At 45.6% G+C, this 23,302-nt stretch overlaps 1 protein-coding gene across 2 annotated transcripts; it reads right to left on the reverse strand.

The window, feature by feature from the left end:
* Positions 1 to 1,322: 1,322 nt before the first annotated feature.
* On the reverse strand, positions 1,323 to 23,289 carry PBLD (phenazine biosynthesis like protein domain containing). Of its 2 annotated transcripts, XM_058671709.1 has the most exons (10): positions 23,207 to 23,289; positions 16,467 to 16,610; positions 10,949 to 11,048; positions 10,192 to 10,290; positions 9,072 to 9,181; positions 8,954 to 8,983; positions 6,707 to 6,795; positions 6,279 to 6,457; positions 2,559 to 2,621; positions 1,323 to 1,596 (listed from the first exon to the last, which is right to left on the reverse strand). In XM_058671709.1, exons 2-10 carry the CDS (start codon positions 16,566 to 16,568, stop codon positions 1,484 to 1,486), a joined length of 885 nt encoding a protein of 294 aa, XP_058527692.1. In that variant the 5' UTR covers positions 16,569 to 16,610; positions 23,207 to 23,289; the 3' UTR covers positions 1,323 to 1,483. The 2 variants fall into 2 exon arrangements, with proteins under 2 accessions (XP_058527692.1, XP_058527693.1); XM_058671710.1 differs by lacking the exons at positions 16,467 to 16,610; positions 23,207 to 23,289 and adding an exon at positions 13,583 to 13,767.
* Positions 23,290 to 23,302: the final 13 nt, after the last annotated feature.

Below are 23,302 nucleotides of genomic sequence, written 5' to 3' on the forward strand. Positions count from 1 at the left end.
TTTCCAATAATAATAAATCTTAAAAAAAAAAAAGAATTACTGACTTCTTTTCTCACCTGGCCTCACAGAACCTAATTACTTCTTGTGGAGATTTTAAAAAATCCCCACCAAACCACCAAATTCAATGTGCATTTATGTTGGATCGCTGCTTATGCCCCAATCCCTCTACATCCTGTCCTTCTACCTTCCCCTGACCATCCCATTGCTCTGGTGTCTGCGCCCTTCGTAGGCCCCAATCACAGACCAACCAGGCGCCCATTCCCTTTGCACAGGTGTGCCTGCTCTTCCCAGTCAGGGTGACCTTCCTGAGGACTCTCAGCTCCCTGTTGAATCCCCTTTGCAGCCCATTCCTCCGGCCTCCCCATGCCAGCCTCACACAGGGCATCTTCTTACAAGAGCACACAGCAAGTCTTACCTGGTAAAATTATCCAGCAGCACAGCCAATCCACAGGCCATGAATTCACAGCACAGCACCTGCACATCACTGGAATGGCAGCAGGGGGCAAGATCAACACAGGAAAGAGCTTGGAGGAAAACAGAAAATCACTCTCAGTCCAGAAAACAAGCAGGTCACACAAAGAAAAGAAAAAAATGTCAACCTAAAGAGGTGGTTCTCAGCAAGATGATGGCTTATGCCTCTCTCATTCCCTTCCTCCCTCCCTACCAGGCAAGGAGACATTTGGCAGCATCTGGCCACATAAAAGGAACTGAATGGTTTGACTCTAATCTGAGCCAAGCTGAAGGCAAGGCTGCAGGCCCTGGGAAAGCTTACTGCCAGGCCCCAAGGAGGTCCTATTGAGAAACTGAGCACAGCCTGCAGCACGAGGGCTGTGCTCTCAGGCAAGATCCACATGGTGGACTCATGCATCAACAGGTGCAGAATACAAGTATCCTGCAAAAGTAGAGTCAAGAGATGCAGAAGTCAATCAGGGAAACAGAACTTCAATGGGATATTTCAAAGTAGGTATTTCTAGTTTAGGGGATTAGTTGTGTGCCAATATTACCATGCCTTGAGCAGCCGAAAACACCGCACAACATTTATTATTAAGGGTTTATTTATTTATTTGAAAGGCAGAGTTATGGCAGGGGTTGAGGGTGGGGAGAAAAGGAGAGACATCTTCAGCCACTGGTCCACTCCCCAGATGGCCACAATGCCCAGGACTGGGTCAAGTTGAAGCAGGGCCAGGAACTTCCTCCAGATCTCTGTGATGAGAAACCAAACACTTAGGTCATCCTAACCTGCCTTTTCCAAGTAGTAAGCAGGAAGTCGCATTGTAAGTGAAGCAGCAGGGACATTATCTTCATTGCAAATATGCCTCAGTTAATTCATCTGCAAGCGTGGTAAAATGTCTGCATCTTCAGTTTTTAGCACAGAGGTCAAGCTGGCTGCTGTCCACAATGTCAGTCAGCTAAAGGCAGCAACTGGCGTTTCTTGCACACTGAGCCTTCTCCCACCAGAGAATGTCATCCCAGGGCACCATGCCTAGACACTCAGCGTGCCCTCCAGCACAATGGTGGCATCTCCCCTGATGTCCACGCGTCCACCCACTCGCAGGGAGAGCTTCAGTTCTCCTCCTCGGCAGGAACACTGGAAGGCTATAAGGAGCAAGGCATGAGTCACTTGTGCAGAGCATTTTCACCCCAAGAGGCAACAGAACATGCAGCAGAAAGGCCTCTTCCTGCAAACCCGAGATCCTCCCAGGGTGGCATCATGAACAGAGTTCCATGAACTGTCCCCAGGCCTGTCTGCCAACCACATTCCCCTAAAGACTGAAAACACACAGCCTCACTTGTTCTGCTCCAGGGTCACTGCCTCTGCTGCTTCCTGCCATGCCCTGTCCATTCCAGCCAGAGTCTGGAGAAAGCTAGGATGTGTGAGGAGAGGGACTAGACCAGCATTCTCCCACAGTGGGGGTGATCTCGGTCCCTTCTCAGCTCTGAACAGAACACAGAGGGTTTGCTCACTCACCACAAATCCAACCCACGGAGGAGCACAGCCTCAGCCTTCCTGGGGCACAGTGGTTAGAATAGTGAGCCACCCTCCTGGCCCCCAGCCACTGTGCTGCCTCCATAACAGGTCCCTGAGCCAGCCCTCCCGCTGACCTCTCCGTCCTTTAGGGTCAGACCCCACTCTGACCATCAGGCGCAGTGCCTGCCTTCCTGTCCACAGCCTCATTCCCACACCCCTCAACAGAATCCTGACCTCTGGGGGACTGACTCTGACCATAACTGCTTTGATTCAATACTGTGACAAGCAGTAACAGTTTGGATGTTTGGTCACTGTCCAGTCTCACTTACCACATTATAAATCACCTCTCTGGTCAGAGTTATACAGCAAGTTCACCTTACTCAATAAACATTCACTGGGGCACTTACTGTATCAAAAGTCTGTGTGTGGTGGGGAGGCAGAGGAAGAAGATCATGAAGGGAGAAGGGATTTAACAACCTTTCATTTCCAAGGGAACAACCCACAATGTTTTATTACATTTTCAAGAGAACAGCACAGATCAGTGGGAACAAGTGCTCAAAATTAGGCAATTGGAAAAGGGCCACCCTACCCCGCATTTCTTTCTTGCCCAGCTCCTCGGACCAGTAGCTGCTCAGAACAGTGTGTGCTGATCCTGAAAAAAAGTGGACATTTAAGAGAGAGAGTTACAAAGACAAGAGACAAAATTTTAATTTGTCAGCAATTATAGGCAATTATGTAGTGTGAGTGCACTTAAATCACCCACTCAGGCCAAGTTTGTGTTTCAAACTTGAAGTCTAACGACCCATTATGTTGCTCCACTTCTGACCCACATCCCTGCTAATGGTCTAGAAAAGCAGCAGAAGACGGTCCAAGTGCTTGGGCCCCTGCACTCACATGGGAGATCAGGAAGATTTCTACAGTTCTTGGCTTCTTCCTGACTTACCATAACCAGTTTGGTAACGAACCAGCAAATAGAAGATAACCTCTCTCTTTCTCTTCCTTCCTCCATATCTCCCTGTTACTCTTACTTTCACATCAATGAATAAATTAGAAAATATATATTCAGGCCAGTGCTGTGGCATAGCCAGCTAAGCCCTGGCTTTAACACCAGCATGCCATATAGGCACTGGACTGTCCTGGCTACTCCACTTCTGATGCAGCTCCCTGCCTGTGGTCTTGAAGGGTGGCAGAGGATGGCTCAAGCACTTGAGCCCCTGCACCCACATGGGAGACAGAGAATCTCCTGGCTCCTGATTTTGGATCAGCTAGACTCCAACCATCACAGCCATTTGGAGAATGAAACGGTAGCTGGAAGCGCACGCGCTCTCTCTCTCTCTCCCTCTCTCTCTCTCTCTGTATTTCCTTCCCTGTAAAAATCTGCCTTTCAAATAATAATAGATTCTCCAAATATCACGTAGAGGGCTAGGGTGATATCTTAGTGGCTAAATGCTCACCTTGCAATACGATGGGATTGCACATAACAGCTGATAGGAGCTGGTTTATGTCCTAGCTTCTCCACTTCCAATCAAGCTCCCTGCTGTGGCCTAGGAAAGCAGCAGAGGATGGCCCAAGGCCTTGGAACCTTGCGCTCACATGAGGGAACTGAAGCAAGCTCCTGGCTTTGATTGGCTCAGTTCTGGATGTTGCAGCCACTTGGGGATTGAACCAGTGGACGGAAGATCTTTCTCTAAATTTCTGCTTCTTTCTAAAAATCTGCATTTCCAATAAAAATGAATAAATTTTTTAAAAAAATCACCTAGGAGCCAGCATAGTGGTGTTACAAACTACCCATAATCTACAGTGTTGGCATCCCATGTGGGCAGTGTTTTGTGTCTTGGCTGTTCCATGCCTGCTCTACTCCCTGTTGACATGCCTAGAAAACCAATGGAAGACAGCACGCAGCCTTGGGCTCCTGCATCCACATGGGAGACCTTTAAGAAATACCATGATCTTAGTATCAAACTGGCTAAGTTTTGCTTTTACAGCCATCTGGGGAGTGACCTGGAGGATGGAAGATCTCTCTTTTACTTTTCTGTTTCTCTCTTCCTCCGTTCACCCCTTCCTCTGTGACTTTTGCAAGTAACATAAATAAAACTTGGGCCTGGCACTATACGTGGTAGTTAAGGTCCTCGCCTTGCACAGGGCAGGGTCCCATATGGGTGCCAGTTATAATCCCGGCAGCCCTGCTTCCCATCCAGCTCCCTGCTGTGGCCTGGGACAGCAGTTGAGGACAGCCCAGGGCTTTGGGACCCATCACCTGCGTGGGAGACCCGGGGGAGCTCCTGGCTCCTGGCTTCAGATTGGCTCAGCTCCAGCCGTTGCAGTCACTTGGGGAGTAAACCATCAGACGGAAGACTTTTTCTCTGTCTCTGCTCCTATTTGTATATCTGCCTTTCAATAAAAATGAATAAATCTTTAAGAAAAATAAGTAAAACTTTTATTTTAAAAAAATTCACCTAATCGTATACTGGACAGGACATAGCAGAATGGGGAATTGGGAACAAGAAAGCTAAACTCCATCAACTATGTACAAAATATGTCTAACTGTTTCTGAAGGGAGAATTAAACTGCAGTTTGTTATGTTTTCAGTGTTTTTTGTAAAAGATTTTTTAATTTATGTAAATGGAAGAATGAATAATGAGCAAGAGAGAGCGAGCTGGGGATTTTCCATCCATTGATTCACTCTCCATATGGCCACAACAGTCAAGGCCAGGCACATGTAGAAGCCTGGAACAGGAACCAGGAACTCCACCCTGGCACCCATGCGGTGGCAGGGACCCCAGTACTTACACCATCGCCCACTGCCTTCCAGGTGCATCCACAGGAAGCTGGACTGGAACAGCAACAGCCAGGACTTGAACTGGTCTCTAGTATGAAATGCCAACAACTCAAACAATGCACTCTGCACTATGATGCTGACCCCCACAACGGCAGGCTTCTCTTGTCTACCGGTTCATTGTCAGCCCTTGCTAGATAAATCTAGTCCTTCCCATCAATCTCTCTATCTCTTTCTCCTTATCCCTATAGTGCATATGCAAGGAAAGGAGAACTCTAGAGAAAAGACCAATTTTCCACAAAGACAACACCAAAGAACCTTGTAGGCAGATGGTTTTTCACGATTGTTTATATTAGACATTATACATTAACATGGAGACACAAAACATCACGTCATAGCTGAGAAACATCTTTGGGTGAGGAACTGCCCAAATGGCTGTGATAGCTGGGTCTGGACCTGGACCAGGCAGAAGTCAGGAGCCTAGAATTACATCCAAGTGTCCCAAATGAGTGGGAATGGCCCAAGGACTCAAGCGTTCACCTGCTACTTCCCAAGCACATGAGCAGGAAGCTGGATTGGAAGCAGAGTACACAGGACTACAACCAGCACTGTGAAAGGAGATGTGAGCATCCCAAGTGGCGGCATAACCTGTCCACCACAATGCCCACCCACAGGGCCTGGTTTTAGCCCTGAACGTTCCCCATCTTCCTCCCCAGCCGCACCTCCCAAAACAACCCTCAATCCCAAGTAAACTGGGAGGGTAAGTGATCTCCATCCAAAGACCTTCACACTGGACAAAAGCACAATATGGGGAGAACACAGCCCCCTGTGCCAATCTGGTCTCTGTGAGGCAGCTGTGCTGTGCAAATCTGCTAGAACTTCCCTTCCACAGGGAAGGGCTGCACTGCACTGTCTGGATGCTGTTGGGCATTTTCCTGAGTTTAGCAAAGTGTTTATTTGCTGAGCTTTGACTTTCACGTGCTTCTCCTCACACAGTAACTAGGTCAAGGTCCCAAAGCCATCCCAGCCCCATCAAATGACCCACACAGGATGCTCCAGGCCTCTGCCAGCCTCCTTCACCAAGCTCCCAGCCTTCCCTTCTCAGCAGGGTAGCACATCCCTGCCTTCCTTTGATTTCATGCCTCTGCACTGGGCTGCTGCAAGAGCTAGAAGTGTTGGCTCAGGCAGCCAGCCTGGCTGTTGTTATTGAAGAGTTAAGAACAACTGTTAGGCATTCACCACGTGCCAGGCATTGTGCTTGCCACTGAACATGCCCTCTCTTTACAGAGCCCTATGTTGTCAATGAGGGCACTGAGTCATTAAAAGTTAAGTCACATGGTCAATATCAAGTGTTAAGATGCTAAGGACACAAACCCAGGCAGTCTACACTTTGTTTTTCCCATATGACTTCAATGAGGGCACAGGAGGAGCTGCAGAGAAACAAGGCAGCTCAAACTCAAGCCACTTGAAACGACACCTGGACAACACTTAAACAGCTACTCCTCTTCCATAGATGACACAAGTAAACAGTACCTGTTACAGGATCTTCAGCCACACCAAACCACGGTGAAAAATATCTGGAGTAAAAGTCAAAAGCTGGGGTCTTCCCATCAGGCTCTCCTTTAAGGGTCAGAATGAGTCCTTTCACCTTCCCCATGTTTTCAACTTGCAGCAGATTGCTGGTGTTCACTTTCAGGTTCTCCAGAAATGACCTTGCTCACAAACAGGGTGGGTTAGAACAAACATATGTCACAGAACAGCTATCACATGGTCTACAAGAGAGGCCAGGCTGCAGCCTGCCCCAATCGCTCAGCAGGAGGGGACAGAACAAGTGGCAGCCCCTCCCCCCTGCGGAATGAGACTCTGTGGCTGCAATCACAGCACAGCCAGGTCAAGTCAGAGCTACTAACCTGGGGGCTCAGCCCTCCCCTCAGTGATGACATGATCTGGGTCAAATTCACCTGTCATAACTGTCACTGAGTCGCACAAGCAGTTTTCGGGTGTCTGGAGAATAGCGGACATCCTGAACCAGTGTGTCCCCGATGGCAGTCTTGAGAAAGACATAAAATGTTAATGGTCATGTCCTTGTTCCCCTGAAGCGGGCATCAAGGATGCTCATACTCACTACCTGTAGCCAGCCACCCCCACTATCTTTAGTGACCAGGGTGCTAGCTCAGAATGGGGACTCAGTGTGCTGCTCAAGGATGGTCAGCTTTCCTTCATCCAAAGTCTTTCAGAGCCTTCTTTGCTCTGCCTATGGAGCCACAGCAGGGAGACGGCCTAAGTGGCTTCCTATATGCCACAACGCACCCATTCCTGTGGGTATTTTCCCTATGGGAAGGAAAATCAGAGAGGCCCACGGACACACACCCCAACCCAGAACTCAGAGCCTGGAGCAGGTGCTCTACTATCCTCCTGTCCATGTTCTGTAGAACAGGGCACAGAGTCACTGTGAGGATTAATGAAGTGACCCATTTGGAGGATGTGCAACAGCACGTGGAGTGTTCCACACAAGGTCAGATCTGCAAAGGACTGACCTGCTTACTAGGGATTCGTATTCTGTGACTCTACTCAGCCACACACATGGCTTCAAATCAGGTGCCACACTGCAACTTGGAGACCAATACCTTTTCCCAAGACACTCTATACCCACTGCCTGTGGATGTACATAATCCTGCTCTAACCCAACAACATGAATATTTGGGCTTGGTTTGCAAAGCTGGGAGAGATGATGCAGGGAGAAATCTCCCCAAGTCAACACTTGATACCCCACATGGCTACAAGCAGAGCTTATGTTATAGACAGGCAGTCCTGTGGCAGGCACTGGGTGGCTTTTCTCTACACCTGCAAAGCCGGGACTTATTCAGCCTTGGGAGGACTTGGGTGCTCTGCTGTGATCGTGGACTCATCAACATCCCTACTGTAGGTCTGTCTGTTCAGTCTCTCAAACCCTGTCCTGTTCTTCAAGTGTTCCTGTATTATCTGAAAGTATTATTATTGACTGGGAAGTTTATTGCCAGTCCTTAGAAACCACACAAAATGACAACAGGCATATAAATTCCTTATCATTCCATCTGACAAGTGTTGACCTGAGGCTCCAGGACACTATCTTAGGTCCTCCTACCATGAACAAGCACACCATGATGAGTATCTTCCACTTTCTGAACAATATGCTTAAGGCAGTTCATTTATAAAGTTAGCACATCTCACCATCTTGAGTCCTGGGTAGTGGAGTAGAAAACCAGAATCCAGCATGCTTGTTTACACTCTTTGCAAACTTAGATAAAGCAAAACCCTAAAGAGATTACAAATGCTGTAGTTGAAAATTCATGGAGGAACACGCCTGTGGGAGCCACAACACACCATTCATGGGATGGCCTTTTCCTTTTCTTTTTCCTAATCCAGGCTCCTCCTCTCTGCACACCAAGCTCCTGGTCATCTAGGGCCACACGGGCCGTCCAGGACCTCCTGGAAAAAGTAGTTCCTAAATCACATGGGGAATGAACTGACAGAATGCAAGCATAGCATGTAGCACATGGGACTGCTCAAAAGAGACTCTCTGCCATTAAGCTATTATTATTAATACTATTATCGATGCCCATGCCAGCCTCTATATTTCCTGTTCTCTGTGAGGTTTCCTGGTCTGCTCTATCTAAGCACAGCTCTCCCTCCTCAGAAATTGGGGACAGTGACATCCTCAGAGAGTCTGCACATGTCCCTTCCACTTGATACATGCATTTCATGGAAACACCCCACTGGCAGAAATCCCCACCTCGCACCTGAACTGGCATGGCCACAGCCCAGGCCTGTAATGCTCCTTCTAGCTACAAAGGCACAAAGGCAACACCTCTTGGTGGCCTGATGATGGGAGTCCTCCAGAGACCCAAATCCCTGGAAGAATCCCACCCCATCTTCCTATACCTCCTCAGGTCTTTTCCTCTCAGTCAGCCACACAGCAGCTCCCTTGTCACACTATACCTTGGAGATCAACGCTGACAATTAGGAGCTGAGGAAAACTAGTCAGTCCTGTGACTGCACAGACGGGACGCTAAAATGTAAACCTGAAACACCAAGCACTGCGAGTTCCATCTTCCATTAGATCATGTAAACTGGGAGAAGTCCAGTCTCAGGGATCAAATCCTGAGCCTTTGGGTTCAAATAACAATCAACAAAATCACACAAGCTTAAGCTGGAGTCTTTTCACCAACCTTTATCAAGGCCTCTACTTCATGGGCGTCCTAGATGGGGAAAAGGAGACAAAATCATCTTCAAGTAAGCGGGCTGGTGGTTGTACAGCGCTTAGGACAATACTTAGCAAGAGCTGACCTGGGGGTGGGCCGCGTAAAGAGGAAAATCCATGACGATCCCATCCTCTGCTCTAGTGGCCTTCAGTTCCCCACTCAGAGTGTCAAAGGTGAGAGTACTATTCATGTTGTCTGTCCAAAACAAGGAACAGCAAATGGGAAAATAAACTTCACTTTTCCTTTGCAGGTCTGTTTCCATTCTCTCCTCTGGCTCTAGGGTGGGGAAAACCATCCCAGGATCTAACTTGAAAACCAAGACAAAAACTTACTGTACTTAGCATCCCATTGCAAGGCTCCAAATTCCAGCTTCTTAAGGCTCTAGACTGTGCCCTGAGCAGGCTCCTGACCTTCCAGCCTTGGCTTACTAATCTGTAAAATGGGACAGTCACTGAACTGCCTGCACACAGCTGACATAATGTGTTCTGATGCAGGTTTTAAATATCTACTAATAATAACTACAGGGTGCTACACTCCCCTTGTCGGAGATGCTAAGGGATGACAAACAAAACACCTAAGTGGCAACAGTCTTTCATGAAATAAACCAGGGTATCCCAAATCCACCAAGCTCTGCTTGAAAACTGTACTTACAGAATGCACCCCAGGTGCTGACAACTGTATCCTTTCATGGACTGACACACAGTAGGACGCTTCCTGAACATCAGTGTGTATAACGTCCTTAACAAAAACAAGACTACTGCCTAATTCTTTTGTCTCTTCAAAATCAGCATGTGTACTAAGTTTCACTGAGCACAGAATTACATTTTGAAGGGCAATGCTTAGTTTTTCATTTAAGTAGTAGAAGAGGTTACATTTTGTTTTAATTTTTAATTAGTAAACAGATTCAATGTAGTGTGTAGATAGACTTCTAAGCACAGAATGATAGTTCCTTCCTCCATCACATCTCCTTCCTTTTTTCTGTAGTTTTTAAGATAACATACTTTACATTTAAATTATAATAAAAGCCTTAAGGCACTTCATTGAACAAGAAATTCAACAAATAAACACCAAGAAGACCCTAGTTTAGTGAGAACACAGACAATGACTTTCTTGATACCAATCTCTTTGGTTCATCAGACAGTATACGTGAACGCTTGAATACGGTATCTGCAAAGCCATGGGTTCATCAAATAACATCAAATTACTTTGTTTGTGAAACAGCACAGCTGCAGAAGCCAGGGTGGCGTGGCCACACAGTGGAACCTCACTTGCAGGCGTGAACCACCTTAGTCCAAAGCGGGAACCTTAAAGGAAGGAAAGGCAAAGAGAGATGAGATCATTCGGTTGGAAGCAGGCTGTAAGTATTGCTTTCACGAGCATGAACAACTGCCAGAGCAGGCTGCGAAAGTGTGAAGGAAGGCTAGGCAAGCATCCTGGGACTACCGGGAGCTGGATTTGGAATGGACACCCAGGACCACCAATGTCCACATTTCCCTCATTGTGTTGTTGTAACAGAATGTATCACAGACTGGGGGATCTATGCAGAAAACAAATCCGCTTCTCACAGCTCTGGAGGCTGGCAAGTCCATGGTGAAGGGCCAACACCTGGCGAGAACTTCTTCCTGCATCATCCCTTGGCAGACGGCACACAAGCCACAGTAAGTGTTCTGCAAGGCCCACCTGCCATATGACATTCAGGCACTCACCCAGTCACCTTTTATCTGGCCCCACCTCCCAACTGTGTAGCACTGGAGATTAAATTCCCCACAGCACATGAACCGTGAGGAACACATGAAACCATAGCTGGCACACTCCCTCCTGGGTGAACTGCAAAACAAACCAGACTCTCACCACCTACCCTTGGCACACAAACATGAGTGAGCACCTCTCTTCTATATCGGTCCCTTACCCAATAAGTAACTTCTGGTGCCAGGCAAAAAGGTGAAAGAAATGCATATTTACTTTGTGCAAAGTTGTCGGTGGGTTGGAGTTTCTGGACAAAGGCTGTTTCAGAGAGGTTCATTTCCTTGGCAATGCTCTGATGTATGTCTTCATCCAATTTCTAAATTAGAAAGAAATGGTTACTGAACTCCAGAGACATGGATCAAACCTGCCTGGACGACAACCTCCACTCACTGAAAAAGCACTTCATTATTTTCAAAAAACATGTGCTTTAAAGGATTATTAAGGGACTGAAAGAACTACTATAAAGACTGTAGCCCAGCACACCGATCCTCAACTTCCAGGAACTTGGGCTTTGGAGCTGGCACTTGCACAACAGACAGGTCAGTGTTTAAGCCATGTATCTGAGCTCCTGGTTTGAGTTCCAAGCTCTTCACTCCTACAATGCTTCATGTGACTGTGAACCATGGTAACAGCAGGTAATGATTCAAGTGTATGCAACCTGTCACCTGTGGGAGACCAATAATGAGTTCTGAGCTCTTGGTTTTGACTGACCTGGCCCTGGACATTGTGGACTTCTTGGGAGAAAATCAGTACATGTATAATTGCTTCTTTTTTTCTCTCTGTCTCTCTCTCTGCCTGCCTCTCTCTTGCTATCCCATTCAATCTTGTTCTTTATCAAATATACTAATTCATTAATATTTGTGTCAAATGTATATATAGATATATTTTAACATTGGTATAAAAATAAGAAAAAAGTGTTTTCCTTTTGAGAATGAATATTGACTTTTGGGGCATGGCACATTAGCCCAGTGACTGAGTCCTTGCACTGCATGTGCGACAGGATCCCATATGGGCGCCGGTTCGTATCCTGGCCATTCCAGTTCCCATCCAGCTCCCTCCTTGTGGCCTGGGAAAGCAGCAGAGGACAGCCCAAAGCCTTGGGACCCTGCAAATACATGGGATACACAGAAGAAGCTTTGGGATCCTGGTTTTGGATCAGTTCAGCTTTGGCCACTGTAGCCAGTTGGGGAGTGAACCAATGGATGGAAAATCTTTCTCTGTCTCTCCTCTCTGTAAATATGCCTTTCCAATAAAAATAAATAAATCTTATTTTTAAATGACTTAATATTTATTTTTATGGAAAATAAATTTTTATGGAGAGAAGGAAGGACGGAGAAAAAGATCTTCAATCTGTTCACTCCTCAAATGTTTGCAAAGGCAGGAGATGGGCTGATTCAAAGTCAGCAGTCAGGAGCCTGCTTGGATCACCCACGCAAATGCAAGGTTGCAAGGTTTGGCCATCCTCTACTGCTTTTCCAGGGTATATAAGAAAGAATGGACCTGGATGGGAAGTAGAGCAGCCAAGAGACGAACTGGCACCCGAACGGGATCTCAGTACTTGCAAGGTGAGGATTTAGGTGTTGAGTCATCACTCCTGGCCCAAAAACTGACTCTTTAAAATCACAAACTATTCACTAGTTAGATTTCAAAGTTTTAAGAAATCATAAGAAAAACCAGCACGATGGCTATTGTCTGCGTGCAAGCACTGGCATACCATATGGGCACTGTTTCTAGTCCTGGTTGTTCCATTTCTATCCAGCTCTCTGCTTACGACCTGAGAAAGCAATAGAGGATGGGCCAAAGCCTTGGGACAATGCACTCACATTAGAGACCTGGAAGAGGCTCCTGGCTTCGGATCAGCTCACCTCCTGGTATTATAGCTTTTGGGGAGTAAACCAGTGGATGTAACATCTTTCTCTCTGTCTCTCTTTATCTCTGTAAATCTGCCTTTCCAATAAAAATAAATCTTACAAAAAGGAAAAAAAGAAATTCAGGGGCCCGGCGGCGTGGCCTAGCAGCTAAAGTCCTGACCTTGAAAGCCCCGGGATCCCATATGGGCGCCGGTTCTGATCCCGGTGGCCCCGCTTCCTGTCCAGCTCCCTGCTTGTGGCCTGGGAAAGCAGTTGAGGACGGCCCAAAGCTTTGGGATCCTGCGCCCGTGTGGGAGACCTGGAGGAAGTTCCTGGTTCCTGGCTCTGAATCGGCACGGCACCGGCCGTTGTGATCACTTGGGGAGTGAATCATCGGACGGAAGATCTTCATCTCTGTCTCTCCTCCTCTCTGCATATATCTGACTTTGTGATAAAAATAAATCTTTTTTAAAAATGTACTCAAACAGAATACTGGATTTGGGCTCCAAAATTTTTCCTTTTCATACTACACACTTTCTGTGGTATCTTCATCTTTTTAAACAAACTATATCAGAAACATCGGAGTAAAGTTTTTAAATACTCCCACCTGGTGGCAGTTTAGCAACATGGCTGCCTAATTGTGATAGCCCTGCCTTTTCATTCTTCGCGCCTTCATCCAGCCGAAGACAGAAACTAGTAAAGTAGAAGCACCTGGATGTAGAAAGTTCTAACATCATCTAGGAAGAAATGACAGATTCCTTTTGAAGCCCTCGGGCTTCCTGTAGAACGCTATGTTTCACACAAAGCAGCTGTCAGCCCAGGCCATTTTCAGTTGTTTTTAAGGACTGTCATAGGTGCCTCCACTGTTCCCTCAGAGAACCCAAGGCTCATACTCATTTTGTGTATCTGGTCTGCCCTGTCCCCATTAGTGAGGCAGCTGATGCACTGATGAAGACATTGCTTGTGGCAGGGCACTGTAATGTAGTGGGTAAGCTGCCACCTGCCCCATGAGCGGTCCACATGGGCACTGGTTCTAGTTCCTGGCTGCACCACTTCCAATCCAGCTCCCTGCAATGCTCCTGGGAAAGCAGATAAAGGCCCAAGTACTGAGGCCCCTGATATCCACGTGGCAGATCCAGATGGAGTTTCAAGCTCCTGGTTTGGGCCTGGCCCAGTCATTGCTATGGCCACCTGGGGAGTGAACAAGCAGACAGAAGTTCTTGCTCTCTCCCTTTCTATCTCTGTGAATCTGCTTATCAAATAAATATATAAATCTGTTTCAAAGCAAAAACAATTTTTTTTTTTATCTTGGAGGGTCCCATTTAAAATCCAGAGCAATTTCTCCTCATAAAATATTGTACCTGGTATTTTTAGGACTTGAAGCCTCAGAGATGATTAACTAGGTTTTACAGGTTTACTGCCCCGTTAGCCTTGGAGGACCTCAACAGGTGGTATGATTGTTAATATGTATATCTCTAACCTCCACCCAAATGCCTGGCTTGTGATAGGAATCAGCCAATATTTTACATAGTATTAACGGTAGGCTAACTGCCTACTGAATAACAGTTAGTGCTATAAGTTCAGCACCTGCTTGCCTCCTGCAGTTCCCTGTGCTCACCAGTGTGTTCTCCACGTGGTTCAGGGGCACAACACCTCCAGCCACAAGCTTATACTTCTACTTTTATTGATTATGCATTAAGGAGAGAGCTAGGGTAAGCTGCAGGAGAACACGATTCTCATAGCCAGAGAGGGCTCTAGAGCAGGCACTTGCACAGCAGACAGGCCAGAACTGCAGCCACCTGCATCATGTGTGAGCCCCAACTATCTGCTACAGAGCTGGAACTCAAACTCAAGCATTCTGATATGGAATACAAGCATCCCAAATGGTGTGCCATATATATTTGATCAAACTCCCATTAAAAACAGATCTTCTAAGTTTGCTGTTTAATGAGTATACTAGAATAAAAAGGACTAAGTTGGGGAATAAAGAAAATTCTTATCATCTGGTGAAAACAGAATATATAAGTCACTCAAAACTACTCTCAGAACTCTTCAAGACAATGGCACAGGGCCACACCCGAGGTCTCTGGACAAGAGCTATATTCGTTCCACAATTCCTTAACAGAAAGTTATGGTTATCAGATGACTCCTGGAGAAAGCTCACCATTTGGGATCTGGTTAATTATTCTCTCACTAATCTTTCCAAGCTCTGGTGTTACTGGACATGCCTATTAACTTTATTATCTTCTGTGTTCTCTGGAGGGCAAGTGCCAGCTACAAGGTTACATAATGGAAGCCCAGGAAGGGGAAGATGAGGATCTTGAGCACCATTTTCCGATTCCACTGGCTGAGGGAGAACACTGGTGTCTTACAGACTCCCTCGGAGCATCTCTGGCTTCAGAGTCTCTTGGAGGCACACCTCCCCAGCGCCACCGTGGACTGCACCTGGAGTCCATGGTGAGCTCTGGAGCCTGGTGCTGCTGGGCTCCTACCCCTGCAGGCTCTGCAGTTCCTAGTCAGAGATGAGCCAGGGTGCAGGGATCATCGCAGTTATTCAGACAATTCTTCTTCAAAAATTTATTCATTTTTATCTGGAAGGCAAATTTATAGACACAGAGGGAGACCTTCCAGCTGCTGGTTCACTTCCCAAATGGCCACAAAAGCTGGAGTAGAGTAAATCAGAAGCCAGGAATCAGAAACTTCTTCCAAGTCTCCCATGTGAGCACAGGGGCCCAAGGACTTGGACCATTCTCCACTACCTTCCCTGGCCAGAATCAGGGAGCTAGATCTGAAATGGAGCAACCAGGACTAGAACCAGTGTCCATATGGGATAGCAGTACTGCACATAGAGGATTAGGTTGATGAGCCACTGAATTGGCCTCCTCAAGTGAATTTTCATGCGCAGGCCAGAATGAAATTCACTCTGCTCCAAAGTCCCCAATAAACACTTACTGAATATGACTTACTTAAAATCATCAATTGCTACTTTCTCCACAAGAAATTTTCAATCTACTATAGTACTACCTGGTCTCAGTGGAAGAGGACCTTATCCTGTTTCTACTCTCAAGGAACAACACAAAGCCCCAAAGATCAAAGAATATTTAAATACCCTAATCAAAAAGTATATTCCAGGGGCCAGTACAGTGGCATAGTAGGCTAAACCTCAGTCAGCTAACACCAGAAACCCATACTGGAACAAGTTTAAGTCACAACTGCTCCACTTCCCAATCCAGTTCCCTGGTTGTGGCCAGGAAAGCTCTTGGCTCCCAGCTTCAGATGAGCTCAACCCTGGCCATTGTGGCCATTTAGAGCGTGAACCAGCAGATGAAAGACCTCTCTCTCTCCTGTCTCTCCTGTTCTCTCTGTAAAACCTTTCAAATAAAAATAAAAATGAAATTTTCAGTAAGATAAAACCTCTGTTCTTGAGCACTGAAGTTACTTCCTTCTATCTCCTTCTTAATTCTTTACAAAAATGTCTCATTTCAGGCCCTTGAAAAAAATACCAAATTGTATGAACTATACACACTCATACATATCCAGATAGATTCTTATGTTGAATGCATTATCAGCCATGTCTGGTCATCTAATTTCATTCTCAAAATTTTGTACTCACTAAATGAAAACCCGATGGCTAAAAGGAGAATCTAGTACCTTTTCTTTAATTGGCTCTAATTCCTCTTTATATGAATATTCATTTCTCTGGACTTCAGTCAACATAAGAATTTGACTGAGTATGACTCAACAGGGTCTAAATCAACCTGTCAGCACCGACACCACAAACACACAAAAAAAGAACAAAAACTCAAAATTTGTTGTTTTAAGAAATGACTGGTTCTATAGGAATCTAGCATTTTAGGAACTGCACATCAACACCACAGACTTACATTTTCTAGGAGGCAAACAGCAGCAGGATTTCCACGAAATGCTTTCGCTGTGAATGCGTCTACTATAAAAATAGGGAGCTTCATTTTCCTTGCAATGTCCATATGAAATTTCAACAAAGCACTGGTAGCAGGCTTTACCTAACCCTGCAAAAAAAAAAAGCTAATGTTTTACTCAGTGTACAGCTGCAGCTTACAAGTAAGTAGGGCAATAATTCTAGCACATCTCATTTCATTAAAAGTTTCATTTACTTACTTAATTATTTTAAAGGAAGAATTAACGAGAGAAAGGGAGAGAAAGACACAAGACAAAGGTCTTACATCTGCTGATTCACTCCACCAGATGACCATAATAGCCAGGAATGGGTAAGGAAAAAGCCAGGAGCCAGGAGCTGGATCCGGGTTTCTCATGTGTGTGGCAGAAGCCTAAGTACTTGGGCCATCTTCTACTGCTTTGCCCAGGTCACAAGCAGGAAGCAGAAGTGGAATAACCAGGACACAAGCCATATCACGTAATGCCAGAGCACACGCAGCGAGTTAACTCAGTATGACACAACCCTGGCTCCTTAGCTCTCTTTTTGCAAGTTGCTTTTTAAGGAACAATTTGGTTCATGGATATTATTTTGGGGGTGAGTTGGGTTTTTTTTTTTAAGATTTATTCATTTTTACTGGAAAGGCTAATATACAGAGAAGAGGAAAGACAGAGAAAGATCTTCCATCCAATGATTCACTCCCCAAGTGACCGTAACAGCCATAGCTGAGCTGATCTGAAAGCTAGGAGCTAGGAGCTTCTTCCAGGTCTCCCACGCGAATGCAGGGTCCCAAGGCTTTGGGCCGTCCTCGACTGCTTCCCCTGCCTACAATCAAGGAGCTGGATGGGAAGCAGGACTGCTGGGATTAGAACCAGCACCCAAATGGGATCCCAACATGTTCAAGGTGAGGACTTTAGCTACATGCCATCACACCTGGCCCAGTTCATGAATATTACTCATCTCCTGATAAACTGTAAAACACAACAGAAGAAGGTAAAGTCATCTGTGGCAATCCCCTGGCCCACTACTTTTCCTAGCAGTCCACTGGCTTCTGTCTGAAAACACTGCAGACACTTCCTTCAGGTCTAATCTTGGTTCCATTTGCCATGGAAATGTCGGCAAATCATAAACCACTTTATTAGAAGAGCTTAGTCATTGAACCTACCTGTGCATGTGCCTGGAATCCTGGCGCTTATTTGTCCTTCTGTACCAGTCTTAGCTTGTGTATGGGCTCCTGTGGGTACAGACAACAGAAAGGTGATTCCTGTTAGCCAGTAACTATCCACATGCAAGAACTGCTTAGCTTAGCTTTACTGCAGGGTTATTGCCTCAAGATTAGGTTACTCATTAATAAAGCCACCCTAATTCTCTGAAAATGTAAATATTTAATCATAGAGTGCTGGCGTTCAAAATATACATGAACCCCATCTATTTTTCAATTGGCAAATACAAAACAAATATCGAAAGAATCACAAATAATCAAAATAAGTTTAAAATCAAAAATTGGAAGAAAATTACATTTAAATGAGTTTAGTCTTACTACACACAACATACACACATATAGTGCTATATTACCACAATTACTTTCTTTGTAAGATTTATTTATTTCTTAGGGAAATATGGAGACAGAGAGAGAGGGCTGTCTTCCACCTGCTGGTCACAGTTCCAATGTTGCAACAGCCAGGGCTGGGCCAGACAGAATCAGAAGCCAGAACTCCATGCTGTTCTCCCACATGATGCCAGAGCCCAACCATAGGTCCATCTTCCACTATCTTCCCAAGCACACTGGCAGGGAGCTGGACCAGAAGTGGAGCAGCCAGGACTTAAACTCACACTCCAATGTAGAATGCCGATGTCACAGATAGCAACTTACCAGCTGCACCACACCAGCTGCCTCCCCCCTAATTTTACATCTCTGAATACTACCTGGATGTCACACTATCTCCAAAACACCAGCTTTGTTAAAATATTTACAGGCCAATTCTAAATTCCCCGATCTCATTAATGCTCAAACACCCACTGCTCAGGAAAATATCACGTTCTACTGACAGTAAAGGTCTTGTCTTTTCTGATTTATCATTTAATTCATTGTATTTTTTTTTTAAAGATTTATTTCTTTTTATTACAAAGTCAGATATACAGAGAGGAGGAGAGACAGAGAGGAAGATCTTCCGCCCGATGATTCACTCCCCAAGTGAGCTGCAACAGGCTGGTGCGCGCCGATCCGAAGCCAGGAACCAGGAACCTCCTCCAGGTCTCCCACACGGGTGCAGGGTCCCAAAGCTTTGGGCCGTCCTCAACTGCTTTCCCAGGCCACAAGCAGGGAGCTGGATGGGAAGTGGAGCTGCCAGGATCAGAACCGGCGCCCATATGGGATCCCAGGGCGTTCAAGGTGAGGACTTTAGCCGCTAGGCCACGCCGCCAGGCCCCAATCCATTGTATTTTTAAAGATATTTCATTGAAAATAAGGTAGAGAAAGTATGATCTGGACCCAGCATGGTAGCCTAGCAGTTAGAGTACTCGCCTTGCTTGTGCTGGGATCATATATGGGTGCCGGTTGCAATCCTAGCTCTGCTGTTTCCCATCTAGCTCTCTGCTTTTGCTCTGGGAAAGCAGTCAAGGATGGCCCAAAGCCTTGGGATCCTGCACCCCTGTGGGAGACCTGGAAGAAGCTTCAGGTTCAGCCATTGAGCCCGCTTGGGGAGTGAATCATGGAAAGGAAGATCTTCCTCTCTGTCTCCTCCTCTCTGTATACCCACCTTTCAAGTAAAAATAAATAAATATTTTTTAAAAGATTTTATTTATTTATTTATTTTGGTGTCCATATGGGCTGCCGGCAGGTGTTGCAGGCACCAGTTTAACTCACTACACCATAATGCAGGCCTCAAATGAAACACTTCTGTACCGGCAATGGCATTACGGTGCAACAATTCAAGTCCAAATGCTGCACTTCCAACCCATTCCCCTGCTAATGTGTCTGTGAAATCAGAAGACAGCCCAAGTGCTTGGGCCCCTGACACTTATGTGGGAGACTCAGAGGAAGTTCTTGACTTCTGGCTTTGAATGGGCTCAACCCTGGCCATTGTGGCTATTTGGGGAGGGACCTAGCAGATGCAAGATCTGTTACTCTTCTTCCTAAATATGTCTTTCAAATACAATTTAATATATTTTTAAAAACATTTAGGTAAATGGTTTATTATCCTATTATTTGTCCTGTATTTTTGAAATGAATGTTTATGATATTCCAAAAACAGTTCTCATTTAAATTACTCAAGTAGTTACATTCTGTAGCTGTCATAACTTAAGTAGTTACAGTTTGCAACTATTTTCCTCACCTTCAGAGTAATCCTTTGAAACAAAAGGAAAGTTCAGTATTTTTAAAAATCAGGTGAAGAATACTAGATGTTTTGAGTTTCCATTTGTTAGTGTAATAATTAAAATTGAATGATACACTTTGCTTCCATACTCTTACAATGAACACCTAGATGACTTTGGGAAACAAAAAAATACCAGGAATATAAAGTGTATGATGAAGGCTTAGCCTGAAAAAGAATGTTGAATCCTGACAAGGACCAGTAATGGGAAAGGAGCTACATTATGACAGAAATCCAAGAACAAGGATTTCACAGCGCTTTAGTAAGGCAGACTAATGTTCAAAAGGCTTATCTGGGGCCTGGCGGCGTGGCCTAGCAGCTAAAGTCCTCGCCTTGAAAGCCCCGGGATCCCATATGGGCGCCGGTTCTAATCCCGGCAGCTCCTCTTCCCATCCAGCTCCCTGCTTGTGGCCTGGGAAAGCAGTTGAGGACGGCCCAATGCATTGGGAACCTGCACCCGCGTGGGAGACCTGGAAGAGGTTCCTGGTTCCTGGCTTCGGATCGGCGCGCACTGGCCCGTTGCGGCTCACTTGGGGAGTGAATCATCGGACGAAAGATCTTCCTGTCTGTCTCTCCTCCTCTCTGTATATCTGACTTTGTAATAAAAATAAATAAATCTTTAAAAAAAAAAAAGGCTTATCTGCCTTAGACACTCTGAGAAACTTTTGTTACACTCCATTATTCATTTATTACATTCTTAGTTTATTTGCTTTTCATATCTACAATGTGATTATGAACATCTAGTATTTAAGCACTTTGCAATACTTTTTGTGGGTATGTAGGCAACTAATTTAGCTAATTTTTTAATAACCGTTTCTCCCCTAGAAGAATGTAATCTGTTTCTACCTGTCTTTCCTCTTTCTTTGAGGCTCCACATGGAATTTTCCTTTCCTCTTCATCCTGATGGTGTAATACATGCTCACGTGTCCGCGGTCTTGTTCTCTCCAGACGGGTGTGATACTCCAACTTTCCTCTCCCTTTTCATCTTTTTCTCCCCTTACACTTCTAACAAGATCCTCTCCAGGGGCCCCCTGATCTCTATGATAATAGGATAGTACCAAATGACTGAAACAAAGACTAAGAAGAAAGAAAAAAAAACCTGAAAGCAGCTGGGATCCTTAGTTCAAGCCATCTCTATGGAAACAGTTCCACAGAGTTGGATTTGGAAAGAGTTCTCTGGGGATCACTGCAGCCTGAACCAGTCTTACCAAGCCTTGGAAACAATGTTTAACTTGCAAATCCAAACATAGTAGCTGATAGACCTTTTTTTTTTTTTTTTTAAGAGTCAAGCAATAAACATAGAAGGCCAATCAAAATTACATTTACCACTATATACTGTACTTTTTAAAATTTCTAAACTTCCTACTTGCTGTAACAATAAAAAGGCAAAAGAAATGCACGCACTAATTTCAAGTTCTTCCTCAGCATTCATGTTGGCAAGGCATGTCCAAAACAACAAAATTACAGCTTGAAAATAAAACATAGAAGATTGGTTGTGAAAAGTCATTCATATTACAATGAATTTTATGATTCTGTCTCACAACACAAAAAGTAACTACCCGTATACATGGATTAAAAAAAATGTGTACCATAATACATATTATCTTTTAATTCCATTTTCTATGTTCTTTGGAAGCATCCTACTATGTGGAAAGAATGCCAGATCCAATCGAGCTAGGAAACAAATGTAATTCTGGTGAGAAAGAGAGAGAGATTACAGAATTCCATCTGCCAAATCAGGCTGAAAAACGGAAAGGATACAATAGTGACGTGACTCAAACCCAAGGGAGGTAGGACCAAGGCAGCTTGGGTGCTTCCTTAGCAACACCGCAATTACTTTTATAAAGAGACAGGACAATCAAGTCTCCAGCCAATAACCCAGTAAGCATCAAGTGCCCTGAGATGGCAAACCTAGTTTGTCACAGAAAGTAATTAGGATTTTTCTAAAATAATGCCTGCTCACTTAATCCAGCAATAAACGACTTGCAGCCCCAGGAATGTTCATTGAAGATTTGGACCCATGGAGTAAAAACCATTCGGCTTCTAATCCTCCCCGTGCCTCTCGGCTATGTGACCTTCAGCAATGGTTTTCACTTCTCTTGGACTCAGGCACCGCTACTGTAAAACGCAGATAATAATAACGGCTTGCTGGGCTGTAGAGAGCTACTGCAGTGGGTGGCTGGCTTTTGTTGGCATTTCAGGGGGTATGAACTGGAGAATGGAAGAGCTCTCTCTGCCTTTCAAATAAAAATGAAAGCAAAAATATAAATCTTTAAAGGGTTGGTGAATTGTGTACATTGTTTTGCTCAAGCAAGCTCTGGACCAATATGAGCAATTCAATAATAGCATCAGACACTATGGAATTTCTCGTATTAAGCAGGTGTGAGCCTGAATTAAAACCATGAACCCCAGACCTCTCGTCTCCACCTTATACTCTGGAGATCTCATGGGAAGAAAAAAAAATATGTATTTTCCTACAGTGCCAGCACCCATCCTCACCCGACTCCCAAAGGACTTAGAAGTATCTGCAGCACCAAGCTCCAAATCTGGGCTGGCATCTGAAGCTGGATTATATCCCAGCTTCTTCGCTCACATACGCAACCTTAACTCATACTACAGCAACAGCCGACTGCGATCAACACCATCTTTCTCTCGCTTACGCCCCAAGGAGGTTCCTATCTCCTCTTCAACTTGCGCGGATCTCTTTCCTAAAATGGCCTTCCATCCTTCCCACAGAAATCTGGTTTGCATTTTTTTTAAACTGAGAGAGAGAAAGGGGGGAGGGCAAACCAAGATGTATCTTAAGGAACCAGGGTGGCCCGACCACACAGTGCTTCTTAGAGAACGCTTACAAACGCAATTTCAATGACTGCAAAGCTTGTATTCAAAAACCAACACGAAGCTAGTCTCCGTGGTCGACTGAAAGACAATGTCAAGAGGGAGGAGATGCCATGAAACGGCTGGCAGGGCGAAGGCAGGCGCCGAGGGCAGGAAATGGATGTAGGATCGCAGGTCTGCGCGGCGCCCTCCGAGGCTGCCCACAGCGAGGCGGCGGGCAGCTCGGGGCGAGGGCAAGAGTACGGATTCGTCCTGGAGCCGAAATCGAGCCCGGAGGACACTCTTCTATCTCAGCCGCCCAGAGTCTTTTTTTTTTTTTTTTTTTACTTCATAACGCAAAACATTATGGCGGCTAGGGGCCCTGTCCGCCTCTGACGAACCCAAACGCGTGGCGCTCGGCACGCTGGATGAGGGCGGGGCCTTGCGGGAATCCGCTCGCCGAGGGGCCTAACCTGGGATCACTTTTCCCATCCGCGGGAAAAAAAAAAAAAGCCGTTACCTTCACAGTTCCCTAGCCGGGCTCCTAACTTCCCTCCACCTCCTCCCCGAGGGTGCGGAGCTTCTGACAGAAGCAAGGCGGAGTCGCCCCGGGTCC

This window comes from Ochotona princeps, chromosome 13 (assembly GCF_030435755.1).
Source record: "Ochotona princeps isolate mOchPri1 chromosome 13, mOchPri1.hap1, whole genome shotgun sequence".
NCBI classification, from domain to species: Eukaryota; Metazoa; Chordata; class Mammalia; order Lagomorpha; family Ochotonidae; genus Ochotona; species Ochotona princeps.